Source organism: Balaenoptera borealis, assembly GCF_965194805.1.
Source record: "Balaenoptera borealis genome assembly, chromosome: 14".
In the NCBI taxonomy this organism is placed as follows: Eukaryota; Metazoa; Chordata; class Mammalia; order Artiodactyla; family Balaenopteridae; genus Balaenoptera; species Balaenoptera borealis.
The window spans coordinates 19,947,034-19,971,632 of record NC_138875.1 but is presented as its reverse complement, the minus strand read 5'-3'; the positions used below and the strand labels follow the sequence as shown (position 1 = coordinate 19,971,632).

Here is a 24,599-nt window from a genome sequence, read left to right as displayed (position 1 = left end):
TCATAAAAAAGTTCAGAACCATTAGGTGAAAAATAAAGCACAGGAAGAGAGGCTATTGGTATACAATCCATCTTTAAAAAGCAGGAAAAAAACGGAGACTAGCTCCTTGACAAGGCAAGAGAGGGATTCCTAAAACAGTTCTAGCAAATGAAGATGGTAAATAGAAACTCGCATCCAGAACCCAGTGGAGAGGCAATGGTTGAAGACACAAGGGAAGGGACAAGACTGGCTAAGTAAAAGACTTAGAAAAAAGCAAGAAAGGGAGAGAGGCAAAGGCCCAGGTCGGAGGATGAGCCCCTTGATTAGAAAACAGGACGAGTCACCTCCTGAGACCAAAGGAAAGGTGGTTAGGATGGATACAGAATGGGAGACGGAGCAGCCCTGGGACAAATAAGAGATGCAACAAGGAATACTGATGGCTCTACTGAAAGAAGAAGTAGTTCATCAATAGTTGAGGAAGACAAATTGTAACAATGCCCCAAACCTGGGAAAGCAGAAGGGTAGAGGAGCAATGTTCCAGAAGACGCCACTAAGATGCCCTGAGTATTCACCCCTTGGGCACTCAACCAGTTGCAAAGTCGTGTTTACTGTAGTCTAGTCCCCACGTCTCTCTATCTCATGAGACTATCCCCACGTCTCTCTATCTCATGAGACTATCCCCACGTCTCTCTATCTCATGAGACTATGTCCAAGGTAGTAAAATTAACATATACTGTGTAAACACAGTAACTTTAGACGTCATCTTTACTAAACTCTAAAAACAGCGCAAAGAGATAAAAGGTTTGGACTTCTACCTTTTAAATGAATTTTCAAAAAGAGGGGATCTATCACTGAATTAATCGGGCTCTGCAGCCTCAATCATATCAACAGAAACTGAAGTTCAACTGATTTTCATGCAGTGGAGCAGAGTCATGAAGAACACAATGTTTATTTCTTCTACAGATAGCCTTGCCTCTGGCTCAGTGACTCCAGCTTTATGATAAATGGCGTATCAATCTCATGGCAGTCTCTCATGCCTAGTAACAGAGTATGAGAGTCTACACAACTGCCTTAAAGTCACCCCATTAGGAAGACAAAGAAAATGGAAGGAATGGTGCTTCTGGCTAGAGAAGTATATCTGAAACTCTTGACATTGGCCACTGCTTCTCTTTTGTCTTGAGCACTGCTTCCCACATTTATGAAAACTGAAATTAAAGCATCTGCTGGATGTGGTAGGCAGAATTCTAACACAGTCCGCAAGATGTCCCCACCTGCCCCTGCTTACATTCCTAGTATAATTCTCTCCCCTAAGGGCAGGCAGAACTTATGAATATGATTGAGCTATCATTCTCTGATTAGGTTACTAATAACTGACCTTGAGTTAATCAAAAGGGATTATCACAGAGGGCCTGATCTAATAAGAAGAGGCTTTAAAAGGGGCTGGGCCCTTCCAGAAAGAAGCAGGAGAGGGGATGTGAAGGGAGCCATGGGGCAAGGAAATGCTGGTAGCCTTTAACCGCTGTGAACCGCCTCACCCCACAGCCAGCAAGAGAACGGGCGCTTCATTCTTACAACTGCAAAGAAATGAATTCTGCAACAAACTTAGGAGGAGCCCAAGCTCCAGAAGGCCTGCGGTTCCACTGACACTTTGATTTCAGCTTTGTAAGACCCCGGGGAGGGAATCCAGTCATGCCTGTCCCAGACTTCCGACCTACTGAACTGAGAGCTATAAACAGGTATTGTTTTAAGCTGTGAGGTTTGTGAGAACTTGTTACTCAGTATTAGAAAACAAATACACCCGTGGGTGAAAATAGCATCAAGACTGATGAAAATATATATGCTTAATGTTGAGATTCTTAGTTGAAGGTTTAATACAAACAGATTACTGGCTATCCAATTGGAGAAAGGGTAACAATTCCATTTGCAGTCATGTGTTTTGAACCTGTACTAATTCAACAAGACATGTTTGCTTAATAATTTGTTATGACAATGAAATCAAATGGACAATTTGTTAGACAAGTTTACCCTAAAAGGAAAGCATCCAGGTCTGGCTTTGAGACAGCTTCCTCCACTGTCAAAAGATCTGATGTTGAAGCCGTCAGCATTCCCATGACATCACTCAGAGAACCTCAGTCAACCCCCATAATGACCTAGCGGAATCCCTGCTGATTAACTGGGTACTCATTCCAAGACAGATAGGAACTTGTCTCCTGAGTAATTTCCTTCCTCAAAGGTAAGAATTGTCCAAAGAGCAAGTTGATTCCTTTCCTTGATTTTACATTTTGTTTTTCTTAAGAAAATAACACTGATCGTAAATTCTATGTAATAAAGGCATCTGAACGCAACTTTGAACCATTCTACATCTTTGCAAAAGGAACTACTTTAAAACCCAGGAACGGCTTTCCAATTATAAACCTAGCTAGACTCAGGCATTTAAAAACATTCTCATGCCAACTTCCATGGATTTAGAAAAAAAAATACAAATATAATACATGTTTTTTAATTCAAAAGTGCCTTCTGCTGGTTTGGTTTAGGAATAATACTCCAGTAAAGCTTTCTGGTTTACATTCAGAGGACAGAAATAGTGAAGTGTACACACTGCCCTATATTTAAAGAAAATACAGTATACTACACAATCATTCTAGAGTAATAATACTGAAGTTCATAAATCCCATATAAGAATTTCTTTGTGGTCTTAAATATCTGGAATAGTTTTGTTTCTCCTGAGCAATGGTTTGCTTATACTCCTTGGGCATTATCAATCTGAGCTATATGTCTTCCTTTCAAAATTTGCTGCTAAAAACCTAATTTGTGGCCCAGCCTTAGAAAGAGTGAAAGATGTTAACAGATGCACTTGTGTCCGCTCCTCATTCCTGGCTCTGTTTCATTGCTTTACGCTTTGCTTTGTCTTTCTTCTCATTTGCTTCTTATCTGGCTTCACTGTGGTGTGTGTGTGTGTGTGTGTGTCTCTCTGTGTGTGTCTGTGCATGTGTGTGTGTGTGTGTGTGTGTCTTTGGAGCCACCTTAAATCTTTACTTGAAACAAGTTGAAGTAGAGATAAATAAATCTCTAAATTGAGCTTAAGTGAGGTAAATATAATCAAGATAAGTAAACTGAATTTTGAAAACACAACCAAACTTAAAGTAGCACGGCAATGATCTGCTACTGCAGACAAACCAATGCAGTCAGCGATCACAAAAGGCATAACTGAATGAAGGGGTTCTTAGAGCAGAAAGGCAGAACCCCAGATTTCATAAGACACTGCAAAAATGATGTGGAGAGAGTACAACTGATCTGTCCTTTGGACATCATCGTGATGATATGCCTTATACAAAGCACTGCTGCCTTTTTCAAGCATGTATTTGTTTTAAACGTTCTCTATCACCTTTCATTAGTTTCACAAAAGCTCTGTTAAAAAAAAAAAAAAAAAAGTATAACTTTCTGATTGATTCATCACTTACTAGATGTGCCACGGAACCTAACAGGCAGTATAAAATGTAACAAGTGTAAAAGACAAGCTTTTGAAGTCATGTTAAGCTGCCTTACCTAATGTCTTCATCTGTGACAATGAAAGCCTTGCAGAGGGGTTGAGATGTGTTAAGCCAAACAGCGGGGTTCTTTTCCACAGCAGCGGAGACTTGCCCTGTGATCGGTGCAGAGCTTGTGTGCAAAGCACTGGCAACAGCAGATAAAAGGGTCTCATCATTACTACCTGGACCAACTCCTGCAATTAGAAACATATATGAGTTAAAGGAAATTTCTAGATGTGCTGAGCAAACCTTATGTAACCTAAAACAACTGATATCTTTATATTCATTTGGGATCAGCTATTTAAAACTGACACAAGCCAAAGCAGCAAAGGATAATAGCATATCTATTTAGTTATTATACACCAAAGAACTAACATTAAAGAAACAGTAACAAAATACCTGAGTATTATAATAAAACTTTAACATAACTTAAAAATACATTTTCCAAAGTATTAAACTTTTTAAAAGTTGGCTACATTTCCACAAGCAAGTTCAATTATGTTAATGATCTAAGTCCCTTCTAAGGTCATATTACACTCCAGTATCCCTATTAATGTGTCCCTAGGATCCTGGAATAGTTTCCCCTGTAGCTGTTTAACATTCATTTCTAGCCATATCTCAAAACTTATCTTTTTTGTGTAGGGATCTCAAAGGAAAAGCCAATGCAAGTATGCTGTACCTGCACCTTTAACAGCTTTTTCAAATACCTAACGAAATATCCAAATTAACAGAATTAATAATTGCACACCTTGACTACATGTAGGAGACTGGAACCGTGGCTATATTTAAGTGCATTGCTTAAAGTCCTAAACTTGTTAAACCAGTTAAAGCAATAATTTCCAAGAGCATAGAGGGATGAGGCAATATTCTAACCATGAATTATGAGGATTTTTGAGCAATCCACAGTGTATCAAGTTTTAGAAGCCAAAGTTCTAATACTTGAAAAATAATGCTTCTCTACAAGTTGGAATTAACCTATGATATGACAAGCACACCAGCAGCTGAGGTCTCCACCCCAGATCCCACTCACTCCTCTCCCTGGACCAACGGGCATCTGCTCCCACTGCTACTTGCAGCAGCAGTTTGTGGAGGGAGGGGCAGAAGGAGAGCTGTTGGCCGCTCTTTTGATAAGAGCATGTGCTGGGGCCAGATGCTGCTTTGAGCAGGAAGCTTGGGACATTCTGTCATTCAGCTGCATTTGGTTCTAAAAGCAGCACATGGGTTAATTTACTTGATGTACCCAACTAACCTAAAGCCAAAATGTACACGCAGAAAAACATCTTAAGTAAGACGCTGCCCCGACGCATCCCTGCAACATACAAGCTTTTCAGGTACATTTCCTCTGGGTTTACTAAAACCCAAGAGGTACCTCATCCAGCAAGGCGTACAGTCCCCAAAGCAAAGACTTGTCTCAATCAGGTCTGACTCCACTGCACCTAACACAGAGCCTGGCACGTAGTAGGTACTGCTCAACTGAACTTGGATAATACCTTGAAGACCTTTAGGTAGTTCCATGGTTTTTATAATTTGTTCAGTTACATCTGATGCACTAAGTCCTTGTAGCCTCTTCTCCCAGAAAAGCTGTAAGGTAAAACATCACGGTTAATAGATACATTCTTGGGACAAGAAAGTAGCGCATCGATGCTGTTGAATAATGAAATTGAAATCATTTCAGTAGTTTCCTAATTTCCCCACTTTTTCCTTACAAAAAGCTAAATGATATTCCAAGCATGACTTCAACACATCATAATTCTTTCAAGTTATATGACTCAAAAACTTCTGTTATTCTATGCAACCTATTCACTTGTTACATACAATAGATTGTTATGTGCCATGTACTATATATAGTCCTTTATAAGGTATCTTCCAAAGAGTATAACTTGAATTTTTTAAAGATTCATTTGGCATGAAAATTTAATGTTATAATTTACCAGGAAAGAGAAAAACTATATTATGTAATACCTCTTAATCCAATATTGTTTGGGAAATAACTCCTCCACCTATGTGATTTTTCCAAGACACTGAAGTTCAGCCCTTTAGCATACTTTAAGGGGAAAAGGGCCATTTTTTAATGGAAACTTTCCTAAAATGTCTTACATACTACCTTGCTTTTTAAACAGGATGTAATGTTCATGAGTGACTCTCTTCCTGTTGCACAGAGCCTGGGTCGCCTTAGCCACTCGGGGGCCCCAGGTCATCCTTCTGGCACCAGTGAGCACACTGAAGTCTCTTCACACCCTCTGGGGCTAGTGAGGTACGCAATTGCTTATTCAAACACTAAATGGTCCAGGACAGTTCTGTTTGATTTTATACCCTTCCTACACTTAGTTCTCTCTCCTAGTTGGCTATTACTTCTCACTCATATCATTCATCCATTCGACATGTATTTATTGAGCTCCTACTATGTGCTGTGCTTGTCCTGTGGATGCAACAGTAGATAAGATAGACAGTGTCTTTGTCCTTAAGCCTCATCTCTTTTCTAGTCTGTTTCATATTTACTACAGTCCAATAAACAGATAAAGGAATTCCTCAGGATTCGATATACCTGTCTTTAACCCTGGATACCCAGGGCCTGTCACGTGGTAAATAATGAAAAAATATTTGTGTGAATGACTGAATGTGGGGGTAAATGGACTCAGAATCAGGATCTTGAGGGACACACAAACCCAAGTTGAGAGCCCAGCTATAGATAGATGTATGACCCTGGACAAGTTCTATAACCTCCGAAGTTTCAATTTCCTCTTCTGTAAAATGTGGCAGCAATGACTATCACATAAGATTACTGTGGAGATTAAATAAAGCAATATATGTAAACACCTGTCACAGAGTAGGAATAAGGTTCATTACATTTACTTTTAACAAATTTTGACCACTCTGAGGGCTTTTCAGGCTTATATTCTAACTTCAGGATATATGAAAAGTATCAAATAATCACCTTCCAGATAAATGAAAAGATACAGTAAAATACTTCTATTTATGGCAGAACAATAATATGTTAGATTATGTAATAACCACAATGCTAGCACCAAGAGTAACCTGCTTCACTGTCCTTTGAAGACCTCTGGTATATGGTTAACAGCTCCTTGTATCTCCACACAAATTACATCAGCAGCAGAATATGTGGTCAACACATATGAGGACATGAATATATCAACCGTCATGAGAAAAATAGTTAGGTGAAGGTAATAATTAATGAATGTGATAAATGTCCCAAGAAAGTCTGCCTGCTTTTCCTCTTTGGGGAAATAACAATCATCTATGCTTTGAATATCAAAACTACAGGAAAAAAAACAAGAAAAACGAAAGTGCAGTTAATTCCTAATGAAAAAGCATACAGAGGGAGTCAGTGAATATGAGATTAATAAGTGCTTTTATAATAAAATTAAATATATATATAATCTGTAAAAATAACACTGCCAAAAACCAAGTTTGAAAACCTTGTACAGAGATGATTACTAACAAATTACATCTAAAAATTCCAATTCTAGATAGCAAAAGTTAAATTGTTTACCCTCTATAATTTTTAATGTTTAAATTCCTATTAATTTGAAGGAAAACAAAAATTTAGAAAGAAAAATTTTGCAAAATAAATCTTGGATTGAGAAACAAGCGTACAGCTCTAAATTACAAATCCTGGTACCACTACGCGTCATCTGATAGCCCTCAACTAAATGTGAAGTTGAAACTGAAAGGTTGATGAGCTCTTTATAAATGAAATGCTTATGCCATGAAAATGGAGATACATGTATTTATGAATGTATAAGTGTGTATGTGTGTATTTCTCCCTGCCCCTACCCCCCACCCCACCCCGAGAAGTAGGGAGGTAGTGGGGAAGTTCAGAGCAGGAAAGGAGGCTAGTTTAAGAAAAGAAAATATTTAACTGGTCAAGGGTACCACTGCCATCCTCTCCATTCTGTCCACCATGCGTTCAAAGTGAACAAACTTGCCTAGGTTCCATGAGGACTGGAGCCATCTTCACGAGCTAGGTGTCTGTTTACACTTCAATACGTCCCTAACTCACTTTCTCTACACCCATCTTCTCCGGGTCCTACTTGTTTTGTTTTGGAGAGGGGGGATTCTTTGTACTTTAAAATATGTTTAAAATTTACACTGGGGTCGTCCCTGGTGGCGCAGTGGTTGAGAATCTGCCTGCTAATGCGGGGGACACGGGTTCGCGCGCCCTGGTCTGGGAAGATCCCACATGCCGCGGAGCAACTGGGCCCGTGAGCCACAACTACTGAGCCTGCGCGTCTGGAGCCTGTGCTCCGCAACAAGAGAGGCCGCGACAGTGAGAGGCCCGCGCATCGCGATGAAGAGTGGCCCCCACTTGCCGCAACTAGAGAAAGCCCTCGCACAGAAACGAAGACCCAACACAGCCAAAAATAAATAAATTAATTATTAAAAAAAAAAAATTTACACTGAGCAGGCATTATGCTAAGTGAAGGAGTCCAGTCTTTTACATATTGTATGACTGAATTTATATGACATCCTAAAAAAGAAAAAAACTATAGGGATGGTTGCCAGGGATTAGGGGTGGAGGGAAGGTCTCACTGCAAGGGGTTAGCGCAAGGGAATTCCTTGGGGTGCTGGAATTGTGCTCTCTGGTTTTTTTTTTATAAACATAAACTTTATCCCGCTGATACAATTACCATTTTTTTTCCCAAGCCAATTGCTCAAGGAATGATCAACATGCACTATCTCCATTCTCCCAGGCCCAGTTCAACTTTATTACCCCACCCCCTATGCCATGAATTTCCATTAAATTTACTGTAAAACTTAGTCAGCTCCTCTCACCAAGTTCAGTGACCTTTTCTCGGTATCTCTGGTCACTTTATAGCCCTGAATGCTTTGGAAGGGTGCAGGAAAAGGGAGAGGTCTTCCTCTGCCTGAAATTAAAATTTCTGATCTACTCTACTCATTTATGTATTCCATGTGTTTACTAGGTGATTAACTGTGGTCATCTGGAGTTCTTTTTATTGCATTTCCATTAGAAATCTAAAGACAGAAATATCGAAAAGATGAATCTCCCTAAATTTGTAAGGAGTCCCCCACTAGGATAGCTGTCTTGTCCACCATACTTTCATGAACACTATTGCTTTCATAAATCCTAATCTACCCAATGAAAATCTGATTTCACCTGCCAAATCCAATAGTTTTCACGGCTTAACCTTGCTGCCTTGTGTGAGGTCAAATAATCAATGTAATACTTTTAAGGATCTAATATCTGGAGAAACTCCCTAATGTGCTATTACTCTCAGTTATTACATCCCTTTCTAATCCCCACTAATCAGACCCTCCTCTAATATCATGTTTTCTTTGTCACCCTCCAGTATATAAAAGAACTGGATAGGTCCCATGTGTGCATCACTTTATATTGCCAACGATCTGGGCAATGCCCTATCCAACAAGCCAGTTGATAGAGAAGCACAAGATGGGATTAAAAGTCGTCCAAAACCAAAAAAAGTGCCTAAAATATCACTGACAGGGACAGTGCAGCTTTGGAGAAACCATCTTACTAGAAAGTGGAGTTCATCTCTACACCTTTGCTCCTCACATGAATGTAGGAAATACCTCTATGACATCAGTGGAAGCACAGCTGCAAGTGCTTTATCTATCTTATAGAGCCCCAGAGGAAAGTATGATGATGTGTTATAAAAGCTGCTTCATACGATCAAATCTGTTTCCTGAAAGTAAAACCAACCCAGAATACAACCATATCATTTTCTTTTTTCAATGGCTGCAGATTTAACTGGGACTTTGGCAGACTCTTTCAACGTGCCTTACAAATGGTATCCAAAGATGAGGATGAGGTAGAAATGGGGATGTCAAACAATTCCTCGTATCATACACAAACACACATCCCAATTCTGATGTGCTGGGACCTAAGGTTGATCATGTTTATGAGGACTGTCCTCCGTCACCCTGAGCTTAATAATACGTACTCTGAAGGGATTTGTGCTCTTCGGAGGAAGTCAGAACAGAAGGTTTTATTGGAAAAAAGCAGTAGAGAATCAATCCAAATTACAGATACTCTTTTAGTGCCCATTATACACAAAGCATTTTGCTGGGCACCAGGGATAGTTATTAGGATAACTGGCAATCAGGCAATCACTGCCCTCTAGCTGCTTACTGTTTGGTAAAAAACTAGCAAAACTCTATGAGGTAGACTGTAATAATTGCAATAATGAAGATACAAAATTAACTTCAATTTGGGAGAATCTGGAAGGGCTTTTAGGAAGAGGTAGCATTCGAAAAATGTATAAGAATTCTATAGAAGAGGAAAGACTACTCCAAGCCAAGGAAATAGCTTAAGCAAAGGCAGGGGAGTGAGACGGAGAGTATGGGCCAGTATTTCTAAATGTTTTTTATACACAAGAATAACCAGGGTGGCTTATTTTATATGCATATTCTAAGACCTCAGCCCCAGAGATTCTGTTCAGTAGGTCTGGGGTTAGAGAGCTGGCTTTTATTTTATTTTTTTAACCAGTGTCTTAGGTGATTCTGATGCAGGCCGGGGATCTCAGTTTGAAAAAGGCTGGTCTGGTCTGTGCTGAGAGAACGGCAGTATACACAGAGGGCTGTGTACACTGATCACCGAGACCCCTGAGTTATTCCTGATTCTACCAGAAGATAAAAAACACATCATGCTATCCTCTCCTCACAGAGAACAGGAGGAAGATATTTGCCCTTCTATTTTTCACTGCAGGAGGACGTGTGTCAAAGTATATTTAAGAGTATAGCAAATTATTTAGGTGTAAACAGAAAAAGGGCTTGCCCAAAGTTCTGTTTATGCCCAGGCATATTCTCTTGGCGGAATAGGAGGAGGAGGAGGAGAAGGAGGACGACAACTCCCACTTACCCACCGGGCCCTTTCCTTCAGCCTGGCGCTGTGCTCAGGGCTTTACATACAGTAATTCGGTTAGTCTTTCCTACAGCATTTTGAAGAAGACATCACTGGTCCCGCCTACAGTAACTCACCAAAGGTGCACAACCAGTCAGCGGTGCAGCTGGAATTAACACTCAGGTCAGTGTGATTAAACAGTCCTGATCTTAACAGTAAAAGCTCTGGAAGAGCATTTACATGCACGGCTCTGTGTTAATAGTAACAGGCCTGAGACCCTTGTAGTCATGAAATCAAAGGCAGATGAAAGATCAGTAACTGCTAAGAAAATTGTCAAGTTGCTCTTAATCCATTCACCTACTAAGTAATGCTGTGTAAACTGCCCACTGTAGGTGACTGGTGCCGACACCTGCCTCCTCCTCATGTAGAATTAAGAGGCCTGGCCGTGTAATGTATTTTGGCTAAAGCTGGCACAGGGTTTCAAGATGATATCAAGGGACATCCCTGGCGGTGCAGTGGCTAAGACTCTGCGCTCCCAATGCAGGGGGCCCGGGTTCGATCCCTGGTCAGGGAACTAGATCCCATATGCATGCCACAACTAGGAGTTCGCATGCCACAACTAAGGAGCTGATGAGCTGCAACTAAGGAGCCCGCCTGCCGCAACTAAGACCCAGTGCATCCAAATAAATAAATAAATATATATATATTTTTACATTTTTATTTATCTATCTGTTTATTTATTTATTTTTGGCTGCGTTGGGTCTTTGTTGCTGCACGCGGGCTTTCTCTAGTTGCGGCGAGCGGGGGCTACTCTTCAATGTGGTGCACAGGCTTCTCATTGCAGTGGCTTCTCTTGTTGAGGAGCATGGGCTCTAGGCACGCAGGCTCAGTAGTTGTGGCATGCAGGCTTCAGTAGTTGTGGCTCACGGGCTCTAGAGCACAGGCTCAGTAGTTGTGGCGCATGGGCTTAGTTGCTCCACGGCATGTGGGATCTTCCCAGACCAGGGCTCGAACCCATGTCCCCTGCACTGGAGGAAGAATTCTTAACCACTGCGCCACCAGGGAAGTCCCCAAAATAAATAAATATTAAAAAAAAAAAGGATGATACCAAACCATAATGTGGGGTAGCTCACATGATAAAAACCAAAGAATTGGTATAAAATATATTCTCTACAAATTAGCTTTCTTAGAATTAATTGCAAATATCGATGACATTGAACACCACATTTTTTATTTGGTGGATAAAAATTAAAGACAGAAACCCGTACTCCAAGAAAACTCTTTCAGATAAGTCACACTAACAATGGAGTGTTAGCTCCAATGGATGTTTCATAAAACAGGAGAGACGGAGTGATTTACGAAGTTTATAGAATTGGAAGACTTTTGAGTTTTTTCTGTAAGAGTACTATTTTTGGTTACTTATGTGAATATCTATTTCTCATGAACACAAGGAAAAGCATCTAGATCAAATACACATTTTCATCCACCATTATATTTAATTTGAAAAGCACTGTGTAGTGTTTTAAAAGAATTCACTGATTAAAAGAAATTGACCTCCAATGTATGCTCATGACCTCAACTTGAGAGTCAACTGGACAGTAGGAAGATTGAACTTCTGAGTAGCTGAGTGAACGGGACTGGCCTTCAGAGTCAGACCGACCTAGGTTCAAATCCATTCTTTGTCATTTACTAGCTTTATAAACTTAGACAAGTAACATAGCCTGTTTCAGCTTCCTACCCTATGGAATGGGACAATAAAACAATCTCAAATGGTTATGGACACTACATGAAGAGGTTTTATAAACACTTGAAGATAACCCATAGAGAGCAAATATCAGTTTACTACTTAGTTTTACCCACGGCGTCTAGCACACTGTTTTATCACACAATAGTACCTAGTAAGTAATTGGTCATCTTATTAAAATTAACAAATATAAACACAGCAGAAAGAGTCAGCTCTGAAAGGTACGTATTTACAAAGGAAGACTGAGACGTGCATTCCAGTCTGGTAGTCCTGCCCAGATTTTCAGCGGTGGGTTGGGGGGGCTTTCTTGCTACTCTAAGTATCTTAAAACCCTTCCCCTTCCTTTTTTCATCCAAGCCAGTCTGCGCCCCTCCGGGGCCCAAGGTTGGCTGGGAGAACTCTGGTAAGCAGGAGAGCTACACAGTTTGCAAGGCCCAGTACAAAATGAAAATGTGAGGCTCTTGTCCCGAAAGTTATTAAGACTATTTCATGATGACAGCACAGCATGTGACCAGGCACTGGCCCTAGTAAGGAACTGCTCAGGTCACACGCCCAGGGAGCCAGAGGGATGGTAACTACGTGCCGGGTAGAAAGGAGGAGAGACCAGCAGAGACAGGAGACCCCTGTGCCATGCAGCAGTACTTAGGGAAACGCTGTGGTATAATCTCATTCTGTGAATTCCTTAAAAGTAGCAGGGCAACAGAAAATTGTTCTGGCCGGATCTATGCAATAACAAAGGAAACTTCCCCTCACTCCGCGTCAAAACAGCCCAAGGATTTCTCTTCCCTCTTGTCACTCCTCATTTGGAAGACTGGAGCGAGGACCCCTGCCAAAGCCTCTGTGAGTGAGCTGTACGGTAGGAAGAAGGGAAGCCCAGGGAAGGAGGAAATCATAACGGGGAAGAAGGACAGAAGCCTAAAGAGCGATGAGAATTTTGTTCTATTTAAAGGACAGTGGATAACATGGAAGCTTTTCATTAAGATTTCCTGAAACTGTAATTTTCTTGTTATTTTTACTCCATCTATTTCCATCTTGTGATGATAGTAGAGCCCTCAGAGAAACCTCAAAAGGCTATAAGCTTGTTTCAAGAACAGAAGGTAGAAAAGAAACTGGAAACAAACGACATTTCTGTTCCTCAGTGAAGCAAGAAGGCAAAAAACTCAAACCAGTAGCAGTAGCCTAGCGCTGAGTTTCTCAATCTTGGCATTATTGACGTTTCAAGTTGGATAATTCTTGGTTCTCAATGTTTAGCGACATCCTTGGCCTACACCCACTAGATACGAGTAGCACCACCCCAGTTGTGACAGCCAAAATGTCTCTGGACACTGCCAAATTTCCCCAGGTATTTGGGGTCGGGGCGGGAGGACAAAATCAGGTCTGGCTAAGAACCAGGGGTCCAGAGAAAGAGAAAGGGGAGAGGAGACAGGAGGTTTACAGTGGCAGGGGCCCAGCTCTCAGAGCTGAGACAGAAGGGAGACCCTTCCCTGGCATATGCATCACTACACCAGCCCCCTTCTCGACTTTCAGAGAGTCTCTATCCCAGCTCTCCATTCCCGGGCCTTACCAGAACCACACTAAGTGGCCTGGAGCTGGTTGCCTCTTCTGTCACTGCCAGACAGCCAGGGGGTGAGTACGAGAAAGCAGAAGTGGGAGAAACACTTCTTACCTTAAGACCTGAAATTGAACACACTTCCTGATAGAAACATGGTTATAAACAGTAATTATTTTTAGTAATTCAGACACACTTTAGATTTAATTGTCTTTTATGGGCTGGTCTAGGACACTAGAACCATTTATAATATCATTTCTATTGGAAGATGTGCGGTTCCAAAGGACTGAAACACGACATTTTATATCCCAACCTGTAAGTTGAAAAGCATCTGTGTGTACAGATTTTAGAGGGAGTTCTCTGTTATTACCACAGCATCAGAGACCACATGTATGTGCAAAGATGTCACTGACTACTGAGAAAAACACAGCTCCATTCAGAATGACTTTAGGTGTTCAAATACAGGTATGGTAACAAAATAGAACCATGGGTTGATCTTGAACATTTTAACTTCCACAAATTCTTAGTATGTAGCTATCAGTAGGGCCTGGCCAATATTAAATTAAAAGCCCAGGGAAAAAGCATCCCGCCAAACTGAGCCATACAAAAACTTAAAACTTAGATCTTCATATAATTTTCATATCTTGTCTTAAATTACATCTTCCCTTCCCTTTTGAAATGATAATCTCCATTAGAAAAAATCAAACTGACTATATAGAACACACTGAGATTTCAATAGTGAAACCAAATTCATCTAAAACTGCGATATATCCAAACCCCAGATTTCTTGAGCTTTCCTCCCTGCCCCACAGATGGCCCCTGGACCATTTCACCCTTCCTTTACTTTTCTCCTGTCTCAGAGGACTAAGTACCCTGCTGTCTTTCTAAGAGCTTCTCTACAGTGATGCTTGGTCATATCTTCTCCTGCCTCCTTCTGATCCTGCCCATCGATTTACAATATCCTCCTCTCACACTTTCCATTTTACCCCTTCCTCTCCTTGGGCTTCTTCCCCTGAAGTGACAGATACACTGGAACATGGCTAACATAAAAAGTGACCTTATTTAACTACATCTCCTTCAAACCATCTGTCTTCCTCCTTCCACTAGGAGAGAAACTTTCTTGTTTCCTCACCTTCCATTCATTCTTTCCTTCTAACCTCGACTCTGCTCCTACTATTATATTAGCACTGACCTGCCCAAGGTCACAGTAACCTTCTAATTACCAAATCCAATTCCTGATTCAAGCCTCCTTTGCCCTGCTTCACTGTTGCCACTGCCTGCTGTCAGAAGACTTATGTAAGTGTGCCTTTTATGATGCTTCTCTGTATGTTTCTGTATTTTCTATTACTGTTAGGCAACAAATTAAGACTTCTAACAGTAATTGTCAAAGAAATAAGACTATAAGCAATTTTTCTAATAAAAACAAATATTTAAAATGTATGAGATGAAATATACCAGGACTTTCCTGGTGGCGCAGTGGTTAAGACTTCGCATTCCCAATGCAGGGGGCCCAGGTTCAATCCCTGGTAAGGGAACTAGATCCCACATGCATGCCACAACTAAGAGTTCACATGCCACAACTAAGAGTTCGCACTCCAGAACTAAGGAGCCCGCCCATGTGCCGCAACTAAGGAGCCAGTGAGCCACACCTAAGGAGCCCTTGAGCTGCAACTAAGGAGCCTGCCTGACGCAACTAAGATCTGGCGCAAGCAAATAAATAAATAAATAAATATTAAAAACAAAACAGAACAAAACAAAATAATTATCAACATTTAAAAACAAAAGATGTAATATACCTTTTAAAGTATTTGGGCACAGAAGTGTTAATACTTTGTAAAGTAGAAGAACCAAAAGTTACCTTTAAAATTTAACCATTTTATGAATTTTAACTTGCACAGTCTTCATCTCTGTCAAAAGCATGATGCGAGACACTCAAATTTCATGGGATGAATTTGTGGCTAAGTAAAGGGAATACAGGGTAACAGGAAAACCACTGGTTTGGAAGTTTAATGCTTTGGTCCTGACTCAACCATTAAATAGATGTGCTGTCTTAGGGAAGTCACTTAATCGCCTTTGGATGTATCTTCACTAGTAAAACTAGAAATACTAATAACTGCCTTATCTACCTCAGAAGATAAACACTGATAAAAAATGAGGAAGGGCTTCCCTGGTGGCACAGTGGTTGGGAGTCTGCCTGCCGATGCGGGGGACACGGGTTCGGGCCCTGGTCTGGGAGGATCCCGCATGCCGCGGAGCGACTGGGCCCATGAGCCACAATTGCTGAGCCTGCGCGTCTGGAGCCTGTGCTCCGCAACAAGAGAGGCCGCGATGGTAAGAGGCCCGCACACCGCGGTGAGGAGTGGTCCCCACTTGCCGCAGCTAGAGAGGGCCCTCGCACAGAAATGAAGACTCAACACAGTCATGAATAAATAAATAAATAAATAAAAGAACGTGAATTTCTTTAAAAAAAAAAATGAGGAAGTTCTTTGAAAACATAAAAATTTTATTGTATTGTTTAGAACATTTTCCAATGTTAGGATTCCATAAATTCAATAAATATCTTATTCACTTTTCTAAGGCTTTTGCTAAATCGAATCAAAGAACAAAGGATCTTGTCATGTATTTGTAGACTAAACCAAAACCCAAAAAATGTACACTTTATATTCAGTGATTCATGAAAAGCTAAATATGCAAGACACTGGGTTAGGGCTACACAGAAGAACAATGTTTCCTGCCCAGAAGGAATTTGCTGTCCAGTTTATAAACTGCTCTATTTCAAATCAACCCCATATGATATCTGAGTTGCTAGTTTTGGTCAGCAAAAACAACTTAACTTAAATACCATGGCCTGCAAACATCAAAAGACAAATATGAGCTACCCTTTTATTTTGGGGGAGTGGGCTAGGAAGAAAGGGCTAGATAATGACAAGAAAATTATTACGTAAATCAAGGAAAAGCTTGACTCATGTGGTTGTGCAAACTACAGTGAGATCGTTTGTTAAGGCAAAAGATAACAATGTGGGCTGGAGAGGATGGAAGGATGAAGCAAGAGGCAGTAGAGCTGAGGAGGATGGAGGTGCAGTAACCGCCCACTGCAGCTGCTCGTCTGAACTCTGTCATGAATGCCACTTCACTTACACAAAGTGGGTAGGTAATACTTGCCAAGTACCTGAAAAGGTACTGTTACCCTAAGATAACCATGGAATAAGAATACTTGCTCATGAGGCCTATAAGTTTTTCATGTGCTACTCCCACAGGAAAAGTGGTAACAATTTTCTTATCAATATGTAAGTCCATATAAGGATGTAGCTATGTTCCTTTATTTCTTGTATGTCATATTTCCACACAGTTGAAATTATTTGTTCAGTGTTTGTTTTCCTTATTAGATTGGAAGTTTTATAAGGAGAGGATGCATGACTGATTTGTGTGTTTGTACAGCACCTGTAATAGAAGCAACAATATACTCTGTTTAATAAATGAATTAATGATTTCAAAACCCACTCAAGTGCAAGAACTTTAATCTCTGATAGAGAGCTATCACTAGTTGTTTATCAGAAGAGAGGCCCTTCAGAAGAGCTTCCCTGAAACTAATTTCAATAGTATAAAGTAATTCCTCATTTTTATAGTGGGACATTAATAGATACTATTTCCTTTCTAATATCAATAAATCAAGAAATAGACGTACATACGTACTATTTAAAACATGACATTGAGCAACGACTAGAACTAAAATCAGGTTACAAATCCTCAAAATTATCAGAAGTATGAATTTAAGTGGAAAACCCAGACCTCAGAAAATATTAATACCAGAAAATGACAATAAAATATTAAAAACAGTATATAAATAGAATGATAGAATCAAGACCAAACATATCTATAAAATCAATAAATGTAATGGTCAACTCGGCTATAAAAGAAAAAACGACCCTCAGATCAGATAGAAAAAAAAAAAATCAACTGTATGTTTCATGGAAAAAAAAAATTTCTAAAAATAAAGGGACTCAAAAAATAAAAAATAAAAAAAAATAAAGGGACTCAAAAAGCTAACAATAAAGAGTAAAGAAATAGAAAGCAAACATAGACAATGAGAAAACAAAGGCTCCAATATTACTAGAAAATTACTTCAAGGCAGTAAGTGTCAAATAAGACAAAGCTTAACCCATTATAATTAACTAACTTCCATAAAATAAATATTATCTTAATAAATTTGATGATAAAATTGGAGTTTGGTTTTCCATGGGGAAATGTGCATGTATAGACTGAGTTCAAAACTTGTTAAGAAAGCTCTCCCCAATACTTCATTCCACCTTTCACCTAGATACTACCAACATCAGAGAAAAGAGGGTATCACAGATAGTACAAACATTAAAAATATTACTAGAAAATATTATGAACATCCTTATATCATTAACTTGAAAATTATGAAATGCACAAATTCCTAGAAAAACATGTTCTCAAAGTTGGTATAGGAACTATGAATATTCATCCATGTACTCATTAAATAAATTGAATCTGCAATTTCAAGGCTTCCCACTTAAAAACAACAACAACAACAAATTAGGCTGAGATGACTTCACAATTAAGTCTTCCCAACATTTAAGAAAAGCACCAGTCTTCCACAAATTCTTCCAGAGAATATTAAAAGAGAGATCACCTCCCAGCTTATTTTACAAGGTCAGCAAAACCTTGATACTAAAGATTAAGAAAATTATGAGAAAAGAAAAATGCACATCAATCTCTCTTGTGACTATAAATGCAAAAAATCCTAAACAAAATAACACCAAATCTAAACAGTGATAACACAACATGACCACACTGAGCTTAATCCAGGAATTCAAGGTATGTTTAAAGGTTTTTCCATTAAAAAAAAATCAAGCCTTGCAATTTACCACATCAACCAATCACTGTAATTCACCCTATTAAAAGAAAAGAGATCATTATATCATTTAACTAGGTAGGGAAAATAATTTGATAAAATTCAATACCCATTCATGAAAAATATTCTTAGTAAACTAGGAATATAGTGAATTTCCTTAATTTGACAAAGGGTATTTACCAAAAAACCTACAGCAAGCATCATATTTAATGGAGAATGATTAAAAACGTTCCCTGGTATTACAATAACAGACAAGGATGTCTGCTATCACTTTTATTCAAGATCGTATTAGCATTCCAAGCCAGTGAAATAAGACAAGGAAAAAAAAAAATCAAAGGTTTAAGGATTGGCAAGGAAGAAATAAAACTCTCGTTTGCAGATGATATGTTTGTTCATGTGCAAAGCTGGAGAGACTCACTATCTAATAAGTGAATTTAGGAAGATAACTGAATACGTAGTCAATATACAAAATTCAGCTTATTTCTTCATATTAGCAACAGATAACTAGAAAAAATTTAAATGTAATCAGAATAGCATCAAAAAACATCAAATATCTAGAAATCAATTAAAGATGTAAGATGTCTAGACTGAAAACTATAAAATCTTAATGGTAGAATATACAAGGTTAGTGAATTTTAAGACTTAATATTGTAAAAATGTTAATTCTCCCCCAAATTGATCTATAGATTTAAATCCTGGCAGGTTTTGAAAAAGACTGGACAAGCTGAGTCTAAAGTGTATGTGGGGGACTTCCCTGGTGGTCCAGTGGTTAAGACTTCACCTTCCAATGCAGGGGGTATGGGTTTGATCCCTGGTCAGGGAGCTAAGATCCCACATGCCTCGTGGCCAAAAAAAACCAGAACATAAAACAGAAGCAATATTGTAACAAATTCAATAAAGACTTTAAAAATGGTCCACATCAAAAAAAAAAAAAAAAAAAACTTTACATAAATGAATAAACAAATAAAATAAAATGTATGTGGAAATGCCAACAGCCAAGACTAACCAAGATAATTTTGAATGAAGAATAAGAAAGCTGGAAAACTTACACTACCAGACATCAAGACTTTTTATAAAACTACAGCAATTAAAAAGAGTGCAGTATTGAGAAACAACAAACAGACCAATGAAATAAAACAGAGTGTAGAAACAGATTCACATGTACAAATAGGGCAAAGGAGCAGAACAGACCAAAAACAGACTTTCACACTTACACATTTCATTTATGACAGAGGTGACAACACAAAGCAACAGAAAAAGAATGGTCTTTCAGTAAATGGTGCTGGGTCAACTGGATATCCATATGGGAAAAAAATAAGTCTACCTCACATCATACACAAAAGTCAATTCCAGATGGATCATAGACCCAAATGCAAAAGTAAAACAAAGCTTTCAGAAGATGACATGGGGAATATATTGATAACCTTGGGGTAAGCAAAAATTTCTTAAACACGTCACAGAAATAAAAGGAAGAGACTGATAAAGTATATCCTTTACTTTTTGTAAATCATCATTGAAGTATTACATACAGGAAAGTGTAAAAAAAACATAAGTATACAGCTCACTGGAGTTTCATAAAGTAAACACTCATGTAACTACCATGCAGATCAAGAAATAGAATATCACTAGCACACCAGAAGCCCCCACCCCACACTCTCCCAGTCTCTATCCCACCTCCCAACTCTCTTAAAATTATGAACTTACATTTACCAAAAAAAGCCATTAAGGAAGTGGAAAAGGTTAAGTCACAAACTGGAAGATGATATGTGTGATAGATATATCTGACAAAGTACTGATACTCAGAATATACAAAGAACTCCCACAAGTCAATGAAAAAAAGATAAACAACATAACAGAACAATGCATAAAAGAGGAGGCACTTCAAAAGAAAGGATATCTATGCAGCCAATAGACATACAAACAGTGCACAGTATCATTAAATACCAAGGAAATGCAAGTTAAAACTGTAACAAATACACCTAAACACATACCAGAATGTTCAAAATTTTAAAGACTGATAATACCAAGTGCTGACAAGAATTTGAAGCAACTGCACACTGCTGGTAGAAGGGTAACTTTGTATAATCACTTTGGAAAACTATATGGTAGCATCTAATAAAGCTGAACATATGCATACTCTATGACCCAGCACTTCTACTCCTCTATGAGCTCAAAACCAAAAACACATACTAGAATATTCACTGAAGAATATCCATAATAGCCAACAAGAAAGACAGAAACTAAAATAACAGCAACAGAATAGTCAATGCAAGGAACAGAGAAAAAACAAATATCATACAAATAAAAAATTTCCCTATAATTAATAGATTCAGAGAAGAAAGAGTAGAGGTTGTATCCATAAAACAAGAACAGCAAAATTTTATATACAAAAGCCAAGAAACAGCTGCTGGAAATTAAAAATATGATCACCAAAATAAAAAAATCAAAAAAAGGACTAAAAGTAAAATCAAGAAAATATCCCAGAAAGTAAAACAACAACAATAATAAGACGGAAAATACAAAAGTAGAAATAGTAGAAAAAGTAGAAATAGATGGCTAATACACAACTCATACAAAGAGAAAATGGAAAGTTAGGAGATTCAGGAGAAAATGGGAAAAAATGACACAGGAAAATTTTCCACGCAAAGGATAGTAGTCACGTCTATCACCTACTAAGTGCCTGGTGAATGAAAAAAGGCCTACAGGCACATATCAGTGAATTTTTAAAAATCAGAAATATACTAAACTTTTTAAGAGAGAAAAAAAAAAGACCATAAAAGAGGAACAGAGGTTGAGCATGGCACTGAACTTCTCTTTGGCAACTCTAAAGCTAGAGGACAATGAAGCAATGCCTTCAAAACTTCAGGAAAAATGATTCTCAATCTAAGATTTCATACCCAGACAAACTGGGTTGTGTCCAGCTGGAATAAAGTTTATTTCCAATGTGCAGGTTCTCAACTTTACCTCCCATTTTATTTTATTACAAAGCTACTAGAGGATTTGTTACAAACTGAAGGCATCTACTGAGACAGAGAAAGACAGAACTCCAGAAAACAAACTCCCCACACAGAAGCACAGTAAAGAAAATCCTCAGAGCTACAGCTACACAGCAAGGCCAGAGAATGCATTCAGACTGAAGAGAAGCAGAGGTGATTCCAGGAAAGACACAAGAAGGAACCCCACGGATTTCAGCATACGGAAAGTATTATTGATGGGCATGTAGCAGAAACAAGCATGAGGAAAGATTAACTCTGTTATAAAGAAAACTTAGCATACAATTCCTAAGACTGACAACAATAAAGAATTCTGATGCTGATGATAAGACATTACTTGCCATAACCATGAATAACTTTCAGTCATAGTAATGTAAACCCTGACTATTTAACCTATTTAACTAAAAATATGGTATAACTATGTTGGGAGCATGAAGCAGAGAGAGAACTATGTACTCATGTACCATTGTGGGAAGTCAAGAAATAATGTCTAAAATTAATAAATAAAGAAATAGGATAATAAGTTTATTATTCAGAAATATAGAGGTAATTATAAAGGGGAGTGACCAGAATTGAGATTAAATGCTTCTGGAAATGGAACTAAAAGACACAAAAAGTAGGAAACTACTGTTTTGAAACACAAGTTTTTAAGCATTGATTTTTTTTTCATCTATATTCCTACGTTTCTTAGAGAAATACAAAAATCTCAAAAAATGCCATGGACCTCCCCATATCAGTGAAATATTTTTAAGTGATCTAGAGAAATATATGATGATTAAAGGTCACTATGAATGAAAAACCTATGGATTCATTAATTTTTTTTTAAAAAGTCACATATCATCTTTCAGCTGCAACTCTTACCCCCATAAAACTGACAAGTCACCAAACCGGTTTTCTCTATAGGGCTCCAACCCATCATCCTTTACCTGGATCTTTTACTTCCCACAACTGCTTTAAGAGTATACATTTTCTAATACTTACATTCATATTTTATTATTTAAAAAACATTTCCACATTCCAGTCAACGACATTGTTTTCCCAGTTACGTTAAATTTTAAAACTCTCCTCATAGGCACAGCTAATTCATAGATAAATTTTGTCAATTATTTTATGACCAGCATGAAACCAATCTTATCATCTATGCCCTAGCTTCCTATACTTTCTTCAACGGTCTCCTGGCCTTAAGTCAGTTATCATATTACATACAAGAGCCAGATTAAAACCTCTGTCTAGGGACTTCCCTGGTGGCACAGTGGCTAAGAATCTGCCTGCCAATGCAGGGGACACGGGTTCGAGCCCAGGTTCAGGAAGATCCCACATGCCACGGAGCAACTAAGCCCGTGCACCACAACTACTGAGCCTGTGCTCTAGAGCCCACGTGCCACAACTATGGAAGCCCACGCGCCTAGAGCCTGCGCTCTGCAACAAGAGAAGCTACCACAATGAGAAGCCCACGCACCGAAACCAAGAGTAGCCCCCGCTCGCCGCAACTAGAAAAAGCCCGTGTGCAGCAACGAAGACCCAACGCAGTCAAAAATTAAATAAATAAATAAATAAATAAATTTAAACCTCTGTCTAGAATGTCCTCCCCATACTTCTCTTCTTTCAAAGACCATATATTCTCTCACTCCTCTGCTTTTTGTTTTCATTGCATTTACCATGCCATGACACATTATATATGTATTTATCTGTTGTCTCTCTCCCTATCACTCTAGAAAGTAAGTTCCATGAGAGCAGGGACTTGGTTTTGCTCACTGCAGTATTCCCACCACTTAGAAACGTGCCTGCCACAAGTTGAGGGCTCAATTTATGATTTTTGAATTAAAAAATTCATTCATTCATTAATGCGACAAATATGTGTTAAGCACTGAGGTAATGGAGACACTGTGGATAAAGCAATGAACAACTAATACAGTTATGATCAGAAAAGGCGAAAGGAGAAGCACTAAGGAGGGTCTCTAAACCTAGACTTCATGAATCAGGTTTCTTGAACAGATGAAGCGATATCTAAGTTCAGACTTGAGGGATGAGTAGGAAATAGCTAATTAAAGTGGGAAAGAAAGCAGCAGGAAATATGATCAGGGAATGCAAGGGCAGGGTGCAGAGGGGGAGATGAATAGCACATTCAAAAATCTGCAGTTTCACATGATTCAGTTGTAGAACAAGGGACGAATGTGAGGCCAGAGAGATACACAAAAGCCAAATCATGAAGGACTTTGTAAGTTATGTTAAGTGTTTTGACTTTAAAAGTCATGTTTAGGGGGCTTCCCTGGTGGCGCAGTGGTTGAGAATCTGCCTGCTGATGCAGGGGACACGGGTTCGAGCCCTGGTCTGGGAAGGTCCCACGTGCCACGGAGCAGCTGGGCCCGTGAGCCACAACTACTGAGCCTGCGCGTCGGGAGCCTGTGCTCCGCAACAAGAGAGGCCGCGATGGTGAGAGGCCCGCACACCGCGATGAGGAGTGGCCCCCGCTTGCCACAACTAGAGAAAGCCCTCACACAGAAATGAAGACCCAACACAGCCAAAAAATAATTAATTAATTAATTAATTATTTTTAAAAAGTCATGTTTAGTTTTTTTTTACCTACAAACTAACACGAATCATTAAAATGTTTTCAGCAGAATAACACTATTAAATCATTATGTCAAACAGATCTTCAGGATGCAATATGAAGAAAGAATTGAAGAAAATAAGACAAGAAGCAGAGAGATGAAATGAGAGTTACTTGGTAGAGAGATGGAGCAAGTGAATATTTAGGAGGTAGAGTCAACAGGACTCGTTGGCTAATTAGATTTGGGGGTAAGAGATGGGAAGAGTCAAGGGTGATGCTCACGTTTCTGGCTTAGGCGGCCAAGTGGCCAGTGGTACATACAGTGAGATAAAGCATACAGAAGAAAGAGCTGGTTTGAAAGGAATGATGATGAAGTTTGGGAAGATGAATTAGAGATACTGGTCAGACTTCCAAGCAAACAATGTTAGTAGATTGAGTGATACAAACAACTGAAGCTCAGGATAAAGATGTAAATTTGGAAATCATTAACATATAGATGATAACTGAAGCCATGACAATGAGTGAAATCATCCATG

General features: G+C 39.0%; 1 protein-coding gene across 2 annotated transcripts in view; it reads right to left on the bottom strand.

Annotated features, from left to right (window-relative positions):
* MBD2 (methyl-CpG binding domain protein 2) overlaps positions 1-24,599 on the bottom strand; it is a 69,423-nt gene that overhangs the window by 4,996 nt on the left and 39,828 nt on the right. Inside the window, exons 4-5 of one of the 2 annotated variants that reach the window (XM_082353419.1) lie at positions 5,000-5,090; positions 3,526-3,703 (exon numbers count right to left, since the gene is read on the bottom strand). In XM_082353419.1, the coding sequence (XP_082209545.1) occupies positions 3,526-3,703; positions 5,000-5,090 (269 nt within the window). Of the gene's footprint in view, positions 1-3,525; positions 3,704-4,999; positions 5,091-24,599 lie in introns of those variants that run through there. The other variant, XR_014233974.1, reaches the window with a different exon arrangement.